This window comes from Haemaphysalis longicornis, unplaced genomic scaffold, assembly GCF_048455015.1.
Source record: "Haemaphysalis longicornis isolate Haplotype H1 unplaced genomic scaffold, Haemaphysalis longicornis Haplotype H1 scaffold_2, whole genome shotgun sequence".
Lineage (NCBI taxonomy): Eukaryota > Metazoa > Arthropoda > Arachnida > Ixodida > Ixodidae > Haemaphysalis > Haemaphysalis longicornis.
In genome coordinates, this window is record NW_027526295.1 from 47,875,726 (window position 1) to 47,888,425 (window position 12,700).

General features: G+C 45.1%; 1 protein-coding gene across 1 annotated transcript; it reads right to left on the reverse strand.

Annotated features, from left to right (window-relative positions):
* Positions 1 to 7,999: 7,999 nt before the first annotated feature.
* On the reverse strand, positions 8,000 to 10,273 carry LOC144167942 (uncharacterized). Its single transcript, XM_077697062.1, has 4 exons — positions 10,154 to 10,273; positions 9,729 to 9,864; positions 8,861 to 8,975; positions 8,000 to 8,111 (listed from the first exon to the last, which is right to left on the reverse strand). Exons 1-4 carry the CDS (start codon positions 10,271 to 10,273, stop codon positions 8,000 to 8,002), a joined length of 483 nt encoding a protein of 160 aa, XP_077553188.1.
* Between the last annotated feature and the right edge of the window lie 2,427 nt (positions 10,274 to 12,700).

Below are 12,700 nucleotides of genomic sequence, written 5' to 3' on the forward strand. Positions count from 1 at the left end.
TATCACATATATCACCGTGCCGATAAACGAAAAGGGATGACAAAAACTGCGGCCTGAAGGCGCCCATCGAACCGTAATTTACTGCCACGGTCGCGCCTAGAAGCCATGAGCCTCCTTAGTGCACGATGCGCCCCAGACTTCCAAAGAACACGAAGAGACACCTGACGGGGCGCTAGTGTTTACTTTCCTTTTCACTCTCTTACGTCTACTTGCTTTCTCTCAGTGAATCACCCTGCGGCAGTGCACCGCGTCAGACGTTTTCTGGTCGTGCTCCTCCCTCCCTTTCTATGTGTAACCTGAACTTTTCTAACAGTCAAACCATTTAAAATTTTTCCTATTCCTTCTTTCACTCGAGCCAAGGCCAAGCGTAGACCACATCACGGCGTCTATCTGTGAGGACGAGCTCCAGACTTAAAGGCTTTATGACATTTTCGCTTCCAGAAGAAACTGTTCAGACGAAACTGTTTTCATAAAATACCTGAAAAACTGTTTTCATAAGATACCTGAAACCCAAATAAATACACACCACATACACTTATACACAGATGGAAAACGAACAATAGATAACCGCAGCTAAGCCTCGGGAATAAAGGTTATTAGTTGAAACGAACTGGAAAACTACACAATCGGAACATGCGGGAGGAATCAAAAGCAGTTAATGAAACTTCCACAATATATGTTCGCTGCTGAAATGGAGTTGCCCTATCCCACGTCCAAGAGGCGCAACCATGGTGGTTCGGTGTTCAAAGGTCCAGGTGGGGCGTCCATGCAGCGGAGGTAGAGCACGAACTGAGCTCCCGTTGACTGTCATGGCAAAAGCAGCTCTCTTGGGGCATCGCTGTGTGCTACCGACATCCGGCCACCCGAATCGCTTGCGGAAAAGACCTCCTGGTGGTTGCAGTCGTGAAGGACTTCTTGGGGCACAGCATGGGTCCGGTCGCGTGACGGCCGTTATTATCGGTCACGCTGCACTCTCCGACATCCTTCTCACCCGGTGTGTTTCACAGGATCGGTGCACCTGCCGGCTTCTGTCGCTGGTAATTTCGTATTCGCCTGCGCCTCGCGTGAGCTAATGTCTTACCTCGAGCGTTTAGCGCTGTAGATCCCGAGGACGATGCTGGTGCTCTTGGGGTGTTTTTTAACGTTCCCCCACCGAGCGCGTCTCGTTTACAGTCGTTGACGTCTTTTTATCGCCATTGCTTTTTTCGCTGCGAGTTGTTCGCATGGCAACATTCCGATTCGAATGAGCTACTTGACGCATCACACAAGCTCAAAGACTACTCGGGAATCGTCGTGTTCTGCTCCATATCAACATTAATTGACAACGCCAGCAGCACCACAGATGCATTCACAAAATACCGGTATCATTTCGATGAATTTTCAAAACATATTTAGTGAATAAGATTGAGCCTGTACTACTTACGGCCAAGGTATTTTTGCAACGTATGACCAAGCTGGTGTGCCACAGTCAATATTGCAGGTGCTTTAGGCTATTACGTCATGGGACCCATCCACAGCATTGAAGGGAGGACGACAGTAGACAACTTCGATAGAGTAGGATGCACTCTTACGGTCATAAGTATTGAAACGTATTTTTCGATAACCCAGTGTATACAAAAATTCAGAGCAATGTTACAATATATATGGGGCAAAAAAAGTGGTGGTATTACCTGCAGTCGCCTTTTTGAGCCACTATCAAAGATTCTCAATGCGAAAACTGTTGTATGAAGGGCAAATAGTTAGGACGGTACTGACTACGCCTGCATTCTCTAGTATATTTTGTAGCAAAGTAATTTGGTAATTGTAAGCTTTGGAAATTTAGAGGGCAGCAGTATTTTTCTAGAGTTCACTCAAAGATATCCACAGCGTGGAGAGTTCCTCTAGCTCTACGTACTTTTATCCTTACAATTATAGCTATAGAACGTGCTCGTAGACCACTTGGCTGTAGAACACAACTTTCACACTCAATCCTCTTGATGGGAAAATGCGAATTTAAAACGCGTCAAACATGATGATGCTTGCCTTTCAATATCACTTCCAGCATGGATAGGCGCAGTTCGAAATACACGCAGCCTTTCCTTGGTTTCTGTCTTCATGAATATTAATTGGGTGTAGGGGTAAAAAAATCAGTGCCCAAAAACTAGGAACGGGAGTTTTATTCACTGTATGATATACCTTTGTTACATTGAACCCTGAAACGCTCTTTGTTTGTTCGGCACACTGCCTCGGAGAATAACTTCGAAATAATAGCCTAAATTTACTCAAGCTTGTTCTATACAAAGTCTCTGTAAATAACTCAACGTCTACCTTAGTTCCGGGCAATTTATTTACAAAAAAAAATTAGGAGTGGCTTAGCTCGGCTATGCCAGGATATACGTACGTGAGCAAAATTCAGCTGGTTATCCTTAGTTTTCCTGGTCGTCTAGGATGGCTGCTATAATGACACACGTATGGTATATGAATTAGGTGACACTTGCATATTTATCCAGTGGTTCCGGTGCAGCATCACTACTCGCCCGAGAGCTAAGCTCGTTCCACAGGCCCATGCCGGTGTTGCTGCGACGCACCAGAAATGGGTTCCACCCCCGGCTACCCCTCACATGATTACCGAGTGGACCTGGCCGCCTCGTGCGGAACGGAGGTCGCAGAAAACGCTGGGCTCGGGGTGTGTGTGAGAGACGGAGGGCAGCGAGCAACGTTCTGTGCACCGTGTGAAGTCCCTGCTCCTCGTGCTTTCGCAGCATTGCTCTCGAGGAGCCACGCGAAACAACTCAACCTGGCCAGTATATTTAACGTTACAAAACGTCTTTCTTGAGCTGTCTCTGTTGCTTCAACGCGATAATCTTGAGGACCACGACAGTTCGCAGCCTTCATAGTCTCACCTTGTGAGATAACAATTACAGCCGCGCCCAAAAAACGGCTCATATGAGTACTTCGTCATTCCTGCTAATATTTGCAGTACTAGGAGCCAAAATAGGATAAGTTTGTAGTTGTCTGGGAATTTCTACTTGTTGGGAAAGCTTGTTTTCTGTAGTTCGGCAACGTTTTACCACAGGAATATCTCCACCGATAAACAATCTTTAGCAGCAGAATTCAGTCACAAAATTGTAGTTGCTTCTGCACTAGGAACTATAAAACATCGATCACACAGATTTTACTGTGCTTCGTGGCATCCCGAAAAATAAGATATGGTGCCCTGTTATAACAAATAAAAATATGGCAGAGGTTATAACTCACGGCAGCCCTGTTTCGTTCCGTGCTCTTACAAAATATATTCTGCAGAGGGAGAATTCATTGCTGCTTTCTCTTATTGAACCTGCGTTCAGAATTTACTGCGGGGCTCATACCTATCTGTACTGAGGTTCGAAGTATACCTATTCAGATATATGTGTCTATTATGTACTATATCCACAAAAATACCGCTAACATAATTAGTTGCTACACAAAGCTCACATGAATAAACATGTGCTCGTCAGTGCACATAGGACGAAAAATGAGGCAGCGTAAGTTACTTGAGCGCCCACGATCAACTAGTACAAATTCATCATATTCAGCAAATGACATTCCAGCGGCACCGAATGACATCGGATTGTCTGCCCGCAGGTGCCGCTCTAAAGGGGGAGAAGGCGCGGCCATGTACGACCACCTTCTCTTAGATTCTCTTTTTCTTACATGGAGGTCTTTCTTTAAGATGAAGTTTTCCTCTACATGCCTAAAGTTACAGGTTGACCCAATGGGGTTCATTATTGTGGGGAACACCCACGGGTGTACCTTCAATGAATCTGAAAATGTACGATTCAGTATTCTCGGAGAGACCTCCGCCTACCAGAAGACATCAACAAGCCAAATGAAACTTGTTCTTAAAATGATGCGCAATAATATACCTCTACGTCCATGTCTGTTGTACTTCCGGGCAACATAAAAAATCTTCATCGGACAGGTCTATGGGCTGTTTTATAATTTATTTCTACCTCTTGTGTGACCACGTGTGGCTTGATGTAGTCACCGTCTTTACTCCACGTGAAATTTGATATCGCTTACATCAAAAACTGTTGGGCTGAGCTAATACTGAAGGGTAGCAAGCTTGTCGACTTTCCTTTGGGACACTGAAGTTTGCGGATAGGTTTTACTAATCGCACCAAAAACCGGTACAGGAAAGGCTACTAAAGAGAGAGCAAAATTTTGTACTAGAAGTCCCTGTTTATTTTTGTGAAGTACTTGCACTGTACGATGTGCCCGACTATGCTTTCAAAAGAATACTTGTGCACTTAGTACCAATACCCAAAAGTTATTTCGAAAGTAATCTCACCGCATATCGGCGCTTAATCATTGAAAAAGGGCATATTGTACAGTTTGCAGATTGCACTGCCACACATGGGTGAAGACTCATTGTACTCCATTATATAAATTGCGATCATTTCCGTATTGTTGTATTCAGATATATGTACGTTTAGTGGTCCGTTTAATCACTTTTGAGTGCTTTTGAACTAGTGTAAACAAGTCCCGATGTTGACGTTTTTGTTGACAAGTCCCGATGTTGACGAGCCTACGCAGGGACGGGGCAGACAAGCGGCGCACTCACCCATCACATCTGCGCCTTTACCATCTGCGTTTTTGCTGAATGCCACGTGCTGGCTTGACGCCACCTCTCGAGCCGCTGTGCGCTCCGCGCAGAGCGCGTGTGGCAGCCGTGTGAGTGCGTTGCGTATGCAATAGAAGTTACAAACATTAAACGCATCGCATCTCACTTCCAGTATGCCAATAGTAAAGCCTTCGGCCTCCAATGTTGCACTCAAAAATCAGAATTCCTTGTCATCGGCCGCCATGCCAAACGAGACTTCAAGGAAGACACTCAAATATTCCTTGATGGCAAGGCCATCAGTCCAAGTTCCACCATCAAGACCCTGGTCATACATCTCCCGACCAACACCAAGGGTGACGTATCCTTGTAGCAATCAAAGCATACACATGATCAAGTGAGTTGCCACCAAGAAGCGAGGTGCAAGGGAGGCGATACCCTTCGAATAATTCAAGATGTTGTCCTTTGGAGGATCACTTAGGTCACCCTCTATATTCTCCGCAAGGAGTAAATAAACGCTTTGATATAAAAATTACAAAGGCTATTAAGCAGGCCATTGGTCTTGCAATGAGCGCTTCCATGAGTGCTGCTTAGGCTGGCGCTCCACCACACGTTGGAAGAGCTGATATAGGGCAATCTTTCTAACCAGAAGCTCTGATTGAGCAGAACTGCAGTGAGTCACCGCATCCTTCACGCTATTGACTGGGCAGCACAGAACGTCACTTCGCGTAACCTACTCCCGGACTCTTGGCGAGAACGTATAAATATTCTCCATTTACCTAGAAATATGAACCCCTCATCCCACGAGAGTCACTCAACACCACCCTCAGCGGGGATCATGCAGTTGTCTACACAGACGCCTGCCATCATCGAGGGCAGCAGTACGCCATCATCGTGGCTACCACCAGAACCAACCTCCTTGCGTGAGGCTCAGTCAACACCCAAGACATGCGACAACAGAAGAAGAAGCCATCGCCTTATCTCTCACTGAACCAGGTGTCCGAAATGTAGTCACCGATTCCCAACAAGCCTACCGAAACTACCAGTCGGGGTGGGTGTCCCGAGCTCCACTGCGTGTGCCGAGCTTCACTCCCCAACCGGTTCCATTCAGCTCACCTGGACGCCGGCTCACGCTTCTAAGGATGGCAACGAATACGTCTAAGAACAAGCCGAATAATTTCAGCATTTCCAGCGTTTTTGTAACAAAACTCGGGATAATGATGTGTATAAAGTCCAGCTGTTACCCTACAAAAACTATGATGATGCTGATCATGTTTCAATTTTTGTGGCACAAAGCCGACTGAGGGAAAAGAGCGCCAAAGGATGTTTAGTTCATTTGAGTGTCATGAGAGTGAAAGTAAAGCATTTCAGTAAACATAAACGACGTAAACCACAAGGTAATAAACATGACTGATGTAATGGGCCAGGTTGTCATGATGCATATTCAGAAATGAGATGTAAAAACTTCACATCACTGAGAAACTTAAAAACACGTTTGAAGCAAAACATGGGCTTGCCTCCTAAAACGTATGATGCGTGAAACGAGATGTGTTGTCTGTGTAGATGTGGAAAGTGTCTGCGTCATGTTGTGTTAAGTGCCTTGCATTGCACCATCATGTGGATCACGGATACAGCCTCTACACGCCCGCTGCCCATGAGTCTTGCGGATCCAGTAAGCAGGTGGGAGTGTGTTACATGTCTGTGGCCTATCCGTGAGCTTGCTAAGGTAACTTGGGTGTGTCTGTTGTGTGAGGCAGTTGTGTATCGTCCCAAGTGTGGCTTTATTACGTGTTGCTTGTTGTCTGTCGTTTCACTCCAGTGTGTTTGCCATGTTTTACGCAGGTAAGTGTAGGGTACTGTTGCTTTGCCTAGGGCGTTTCTGAGTGCAGCACCAGCGGCCCTTTATTCTTCCAAATCTTTGCCAGCGATGCCAGCATTGCCTGGAACCCAGCAGACATTCACATTCAGGTTTGAGGCATATGCGGATATCAAAGCCCAGACAACACACTGATATCCTAAGGTAATACGCAGGATGTCCAACATGAGAGGTCTGGGAGTTCCCAGAGACATCCCAACCACATCCAAATCAAGTTCTAAAAAGTTCTCAGATGCAACATTAACTGGCAACATCAGGACGTCTCTGAAAAAGAGCTTTTAGGACATGAACTGGACATTCCTTATTGCAGCCTAAATCTGCTTTGTAATGTAGACGTGAAGCCGAGAACACAGTGTGCAAGGTAACAAATTCAGTTATATTGCGGATCCCGGGGATATACACGCATGGGGAAAGAAATTCACACAGGCGTTCAATTGGTGCAACTTGCACCTATGCGTAAAAATAACGAGTGCCATTTGCTTGAGCATTGAAAGACTTTTATCACTTGGAAAAGGAAACAATTATAGTGGTAAGCAGACACACCAAACTTTGGTTTTACTTTCGCCCCGAATTGAAGAAAAAAAGGTCGTCTACTTGTTACACGCAAACAGCTATCCCACAGGCCTTGCGAACTATGAAAGCAACAAAACAATTGGCTTTACAAAGTAGAACATTGTTTTGAAAGGATACCAAACAATTTTTGAGCTCTTCAACTGGTGTTAGGGGTAAAACAGGAAGGGTAAATAGCACTGATGGCTACGAAAAATTATTCGTAGCCAGACAGGAAGACTTGCATATCAAGGGGCTTATGGGGCAGGTGGTCAAGGGCCGAATATCCTTGAGAGTCAAAGCGCAACTTTCCGTCGCGTTACAACAAAGGTTTTTTCCTGCAGACGCCATCGAGGTCATTTGAGGTGCAAACATAAGACACAACCTCTCTTCTACACTCAACATGCTTACAGCGTTGACACGGTTCATCATATTTACAATCAAGGAAGAAGTCATTGCATCAACCACCTACAACCAACGAGAAGCAAAGTTCGCCCAGAAGCTCCCCACAGTATCCTTGAGAATTTCAGAAACTGAGGGTGCTCCAAGGTTAGCTGAAGGTCGTCTGTACAAACATCGTGCAATGCTCACCAGAGGTGGTGGATGTGGCAACTCAAAGTAGGGCACAAAACACAAGATTCAGCTGGGCTTGATGTCATACTGCCTTTTGGCGGCCTGCATTCCCTAACACTGAAGAAGCCGCCTAACGATCTCGCATGCAGTGGGCATTGTCCCTCGCAGGCAGTTTTTTGTATAACAGATGTGTGACAGACCTTTGGTGGTTTCGTCTGCGTTTGCGTCGCCGGCGCAGCTCGTGTCGAAGACCTCGCCTAGCAGGGCACAGGTTTTCCGCGCTGCTTCTTCTCTTTTGAGTACACGCACTGAGTTTGGGGTCTCGTCCCTCAGCTCCTCTCTTCCCCCCAGAGGGTGTGTGAGCACTGCACTGGGCCGTGAGAGAGGGCAGGCAGGGGAGGTTTTGTAGAGGAGGGGGCACCTCAGTTCTTGCTGTACGAGCCCGAGTCATTGTCTTCGTCACTGCTGTCCGAACTGTTGTCACTCTCACTGCTGTCCTCGTCGTCGTCGTCCTCCCCGACAGGGACATCAAAACTAGTAAGACAAAGAGGGGAAAACATTTGACGCCTGTGCGCACAATGCCTTTATACAAAAAGTGCAGTATTACTGTACAGAACAATGTGGTATGTTAAAATATTCACGCAGACTAAAACAACACTTGTAAGAATTGAGCGCGAAGGTTATGTATCTAGCACGTATTAACTCGGTGTCAAGCACCAAGAGTTTTCCAATGCCCACTGCCGGTTCCTTGCTATACAACTTGTTCCTTGGCAACATAACACAATTATGACTATTTGCAACGCTACTGGGAAAAAAGGAATAAAACCACATTGACTCATGTAGATTGCCTACTAGAAATTGCTGTAAAAATAAGCCTATGTAAAAACAATTTCAGATGAACGGCACCAACCAGAATCGGTGCACTTAAAGTCCAAATGCCGAAAAAAACCCAATTAAACAGGCTAGACAATATTAAAACACCTTGCTGTAGCTCAAAGAAAATAAGGGAACGAAGTGCATTAACCAGCTCGAACATTGCACGCCATCACGTCAAATTATCTATAGGTGGTTAAAAAAGGCAATTTACTCGAGACCGCAGCAACTAATGTACTTGCAACATGGACAAACTCAAGAAAAACTTCTAAGGAATTCCGAGCATTTGCTTAAATTCTGACCTCTCTTACACTTGTTTGCTCACGCATTCTTACCAACAACACTGCAAAGAGGAAAACACTGCTAATGCTACACATCAACCCTGAGCAGCAGCTGCATGGGCTGAAGACTTCTTCTGGGCTGCTGCAGGCTCCGCAGCCTGACGTAACCATGACATGGCAGCCTTTTCAATGTCCTTAAGGGTGGCTGGAGTAGTTGAGGGCTTCCCGTGTTCAATGAGGCTGGCTGTAGAATAACAAAAAAACAATAGGCAAGCCTTTTAGCAAATTTCCAACTATGCAATTGTACCTAGCTTTACACAGAAAGCTCCTAACGCGGGAGCTTGGGCTAATTGGAGAAACATGACGGGAACAAGCCGCACGGCACCCAAAGACTTGATAGGAAACACCCCAGTTATGATGAGGAGGTTTAATGTGCCGATGCTACACACGCAATGAGCCGTGCCTTAATGAAAGCCTTTAGATAATTTTGACCGCCTACGGATCTTTGACGTGCTCCGAAGCCTAGAATAGAAGTTTTTGCCTCCATCTGAACGAAACATTGCAGTGGTGACTTCAAATAAAAGTTTATTTTCTCAACTGCACCACATAACAGCCGCAACAGGAAAGAAAACATCCATAAAAAACGCCATGAGCCAAGTCCCACCCTGACCATTATGCACACCACTTTTCCCCCGATGGCAGTAAGGAGATGCACGGACACACCCGTTTTTAAGCTCAGCAATCGCATATACATGAATTTCTCTTAGTCGGATGTTCGCAGTACTTGGTGTCAGCACTGTTAACTCTTTTGTGGTGGTGGGTAATTGTTTGATCAGGTGATGTTAGCCTGGCAAGATGTGTAGGCAATCGCTCCACGCTAGCGCCACGCCATTATAATCAGACTATCTACACCCACTACAAGGCAAAGGCCTTTCCCAAGGATCTGCTATTATTACGTTCCTAAATTTACACAACTGACTAGGCACAAACTACTTACTGCACAAGAGCTTGCAGATGTTGAGGTCAGAGAACGCCTTTTTGCCTTTGTTGCCATACCAGCTGTTCTCCTTCGCTACGTCCCACGACAGAATACTTCTTAAGATGCGGGATGTTTGTTGTTGCGTAGTCTTCTCCTTGAACAAGCATGTGCTTTCGCTGGCAGGAGAATTCCGGAAATACCGTTAGTATTCTAACATTGCCCAATCCACAGGAAGAGTCTAAAACTGCACTTATGAAAAATTTCAGACGTTTGTTAGTGAATAGTGAAAAAAAGGTCCTGGCCTTTTGCTTTATGTGTGCTTTTATAACAGGGCTAATGACGAACAAAGTTCACATGCTTCTCATTCGAAGCTTTGCTTTTGCATTTGACTCAAGTTCTTCTTCATATTCAAAGAGAACTGCAGTTGTCATGAATGACAGTGCCGGCAAACTTTCCTCGTCCACACAATCATCGGTGGCCTGCTTCATGAGCATTGCAAAGAACTCCGAATGAGCCTTCTGCGTCAAATTTATCGCAATAAGTGTGCACAAAATCTTTTCCATGAATTCTGAAAAAGACAATAACCAATATTAGAAGCCATAATTGAAGAAGCAATGCAACATCAGTCAAGAGCTTCCATGCAAGGTCTAGTGACACATTTTACAATATCTGCACAAACAAGAACACAAACTACATACCAGACGTTTTGGAATCTGGGTGAAGATTGATGGCTTCTGATGAACACGCTGGCTTAAGGGCACTGGCAGAAGCACGGGGTGGCCTAGAGGTGTTGGCAGAAAAGCTTTTAGATCTTGTGGCACCAGTCAATGGGAGTTTATGAACAAAGCTGACAGGAACATGTGGAACGAAATACAAGTCAGTATAAATCCTACGTCCCAGCGGATGCATACCTCCCCATTACCCGCATGGTGCAACCTCAAACTGGAGGTTATGCTTACATAACAAATACGGCACAAAATTGTTTGCTGTTTTTGCTTCTATCTGAACCTATGTCTAACTGTGAGCATCCTAGTTCTCGCCAAACGGTAGCTTAAAAATATGCCACACTATACAGTGAGTTGATTACTTGATTGTGTGAAAATTGGGAGGACATACAAAAAAAACTAGATCAAGATTGTAGGTAAAGAAAAAACTTAGCATAGCTGCACAATACAAGCTTCCAGGTGACCTGTCCTTGTGGGCAAGTGAATGAGCTTGTGACAAATTTGACGGGTCTGAAGTACAAATATGCTGTCAGAGTAACCTTCAGCATTTAGTTCAAGGATCGTCACCTGAGTATTGCCGGCGCACGCATGCGTATCCTGAAGCATGTGAAGCTCGTTCATATAGGCCTGCGAAGAGAAGCCTGCAGTACTCAACCAACAGGTACTCTCTGCCACAAACTGTAAATAGAAATGAAAGGCATACACACGACGTTGATGGACAGAACCCCTTGAAAAAGTTACACATGCATTAAAAATGCACAAAGCTGTTATTAAAAACTGCGAAATTATTTCACTAAATATTTACTGAAGGGTGAAAAGACGCCATACTCTTTTTCTTTAGAAGTGGCGGCATTAGTGGCTTTGGTACCACATACTCGGCGTCGCTTCCTGAACGTTGCTGCTAGGCCCGCTGTCGCAGTCGGAGGGAACTGTTGAGTGCCTTTTTCGCTTCCCTTTGCCCAATTTTCTTTCACTGGTCGCATCTGACGTGCACTCTAAGTGTTAGGCTCTCTCAACTGTCCATTCATAAGAGTCTGCAAAAAACTTTGCTTGTTGAGAGAAATTCCCCCCCAAAAAAACTGCCTTACCTGCCCAGGCTTTCACAATACATTTCACTTCACTCCAAGCCTCCGTTGGTGCTGCCCCCTGAACAGTCAAGCGACGTCGCTTGTTTGGGTTCTTCTCATTGGGCCAAAGGGTCTTATCATGGTCTTAATTTAGCCAACTTTTATGTACAACACCCAAACTGCAATCCTCTTCTGGGAAAATAACAACTGCAATCTCATCACCTGAACAAAAAAAAGCATTTGCGACAGAAATGGCAACACTTGTTACCTCTGCAACAAAACTGATGAAGCCCACAGGGTATTTTGAATGGTTGAGGCAAAACTAATGAAAACAGTGAAAGCATCATAGTGGTTTGAGTAATGGGTAGAAAGTTTATAAAATATGTAGCAGAAAACTTTAATATAAAGTCAGACTAGCTCTCAAAGGGTGGTGCCCTAAGTTTGTAGCTGGCGCCATGCAGCGGCTTCCTCACCGGTGAGCTGCGCATGTGGCCGGGGAAGTGTCCTAGGCGAGAGTCGATATTGTTGTAGTATATGTGTGTTTGTGAGTGGGATACTTTCTGTCTTGTCGGGTTTGGGTTGGTCTTCCGCTGGCGCCTGAAGGATGAGGCCTCGGGCTACCGCATGGACGCGTTCATTGCCAGGGAAACACGCATGCCTAGGTGTCCAGATTAGACGGACTGAATACAAACACTGAAAAGCAACTCCATTGCTCGAGGGCTCAAAAGTATAGCATCTGCATTATGTTTGTATCTACAAACTGGGGTGTTGGGACTAGCCGTTCGCTCACAAAAACGTAGGCAGTAATAATGTATATGTGAATTATACAGGAAAACAAAGTCAATATAAAGGGACTCACTGCTAAACTCGTCTATATAAAAAACTTCAGTTTTCCAGTTATGGTGCTGTGGTTTTAATATAAAAAATATTAGCTTGTCTTAACAGAACACTGGCAACAAACTTAGAAGGAGTACAAACGAACAAGTATAACGAACACCCTAGGTTACAGAACTTCCAGTGCTTGGCTTAATTTTGGGTCACTATTGGGAAAACACCGTACTTAGTACCAACTGGGAGTCTCACGCATTTTGCCGCAACCTCCTTGAGTGGCTAAAAGTGAATTTCAGGGGGTTTTGATGCCAGGTACACATCCAAGACAGAAGAGCTACATGAATATGTGTAAACGTCTTCCAGTTTT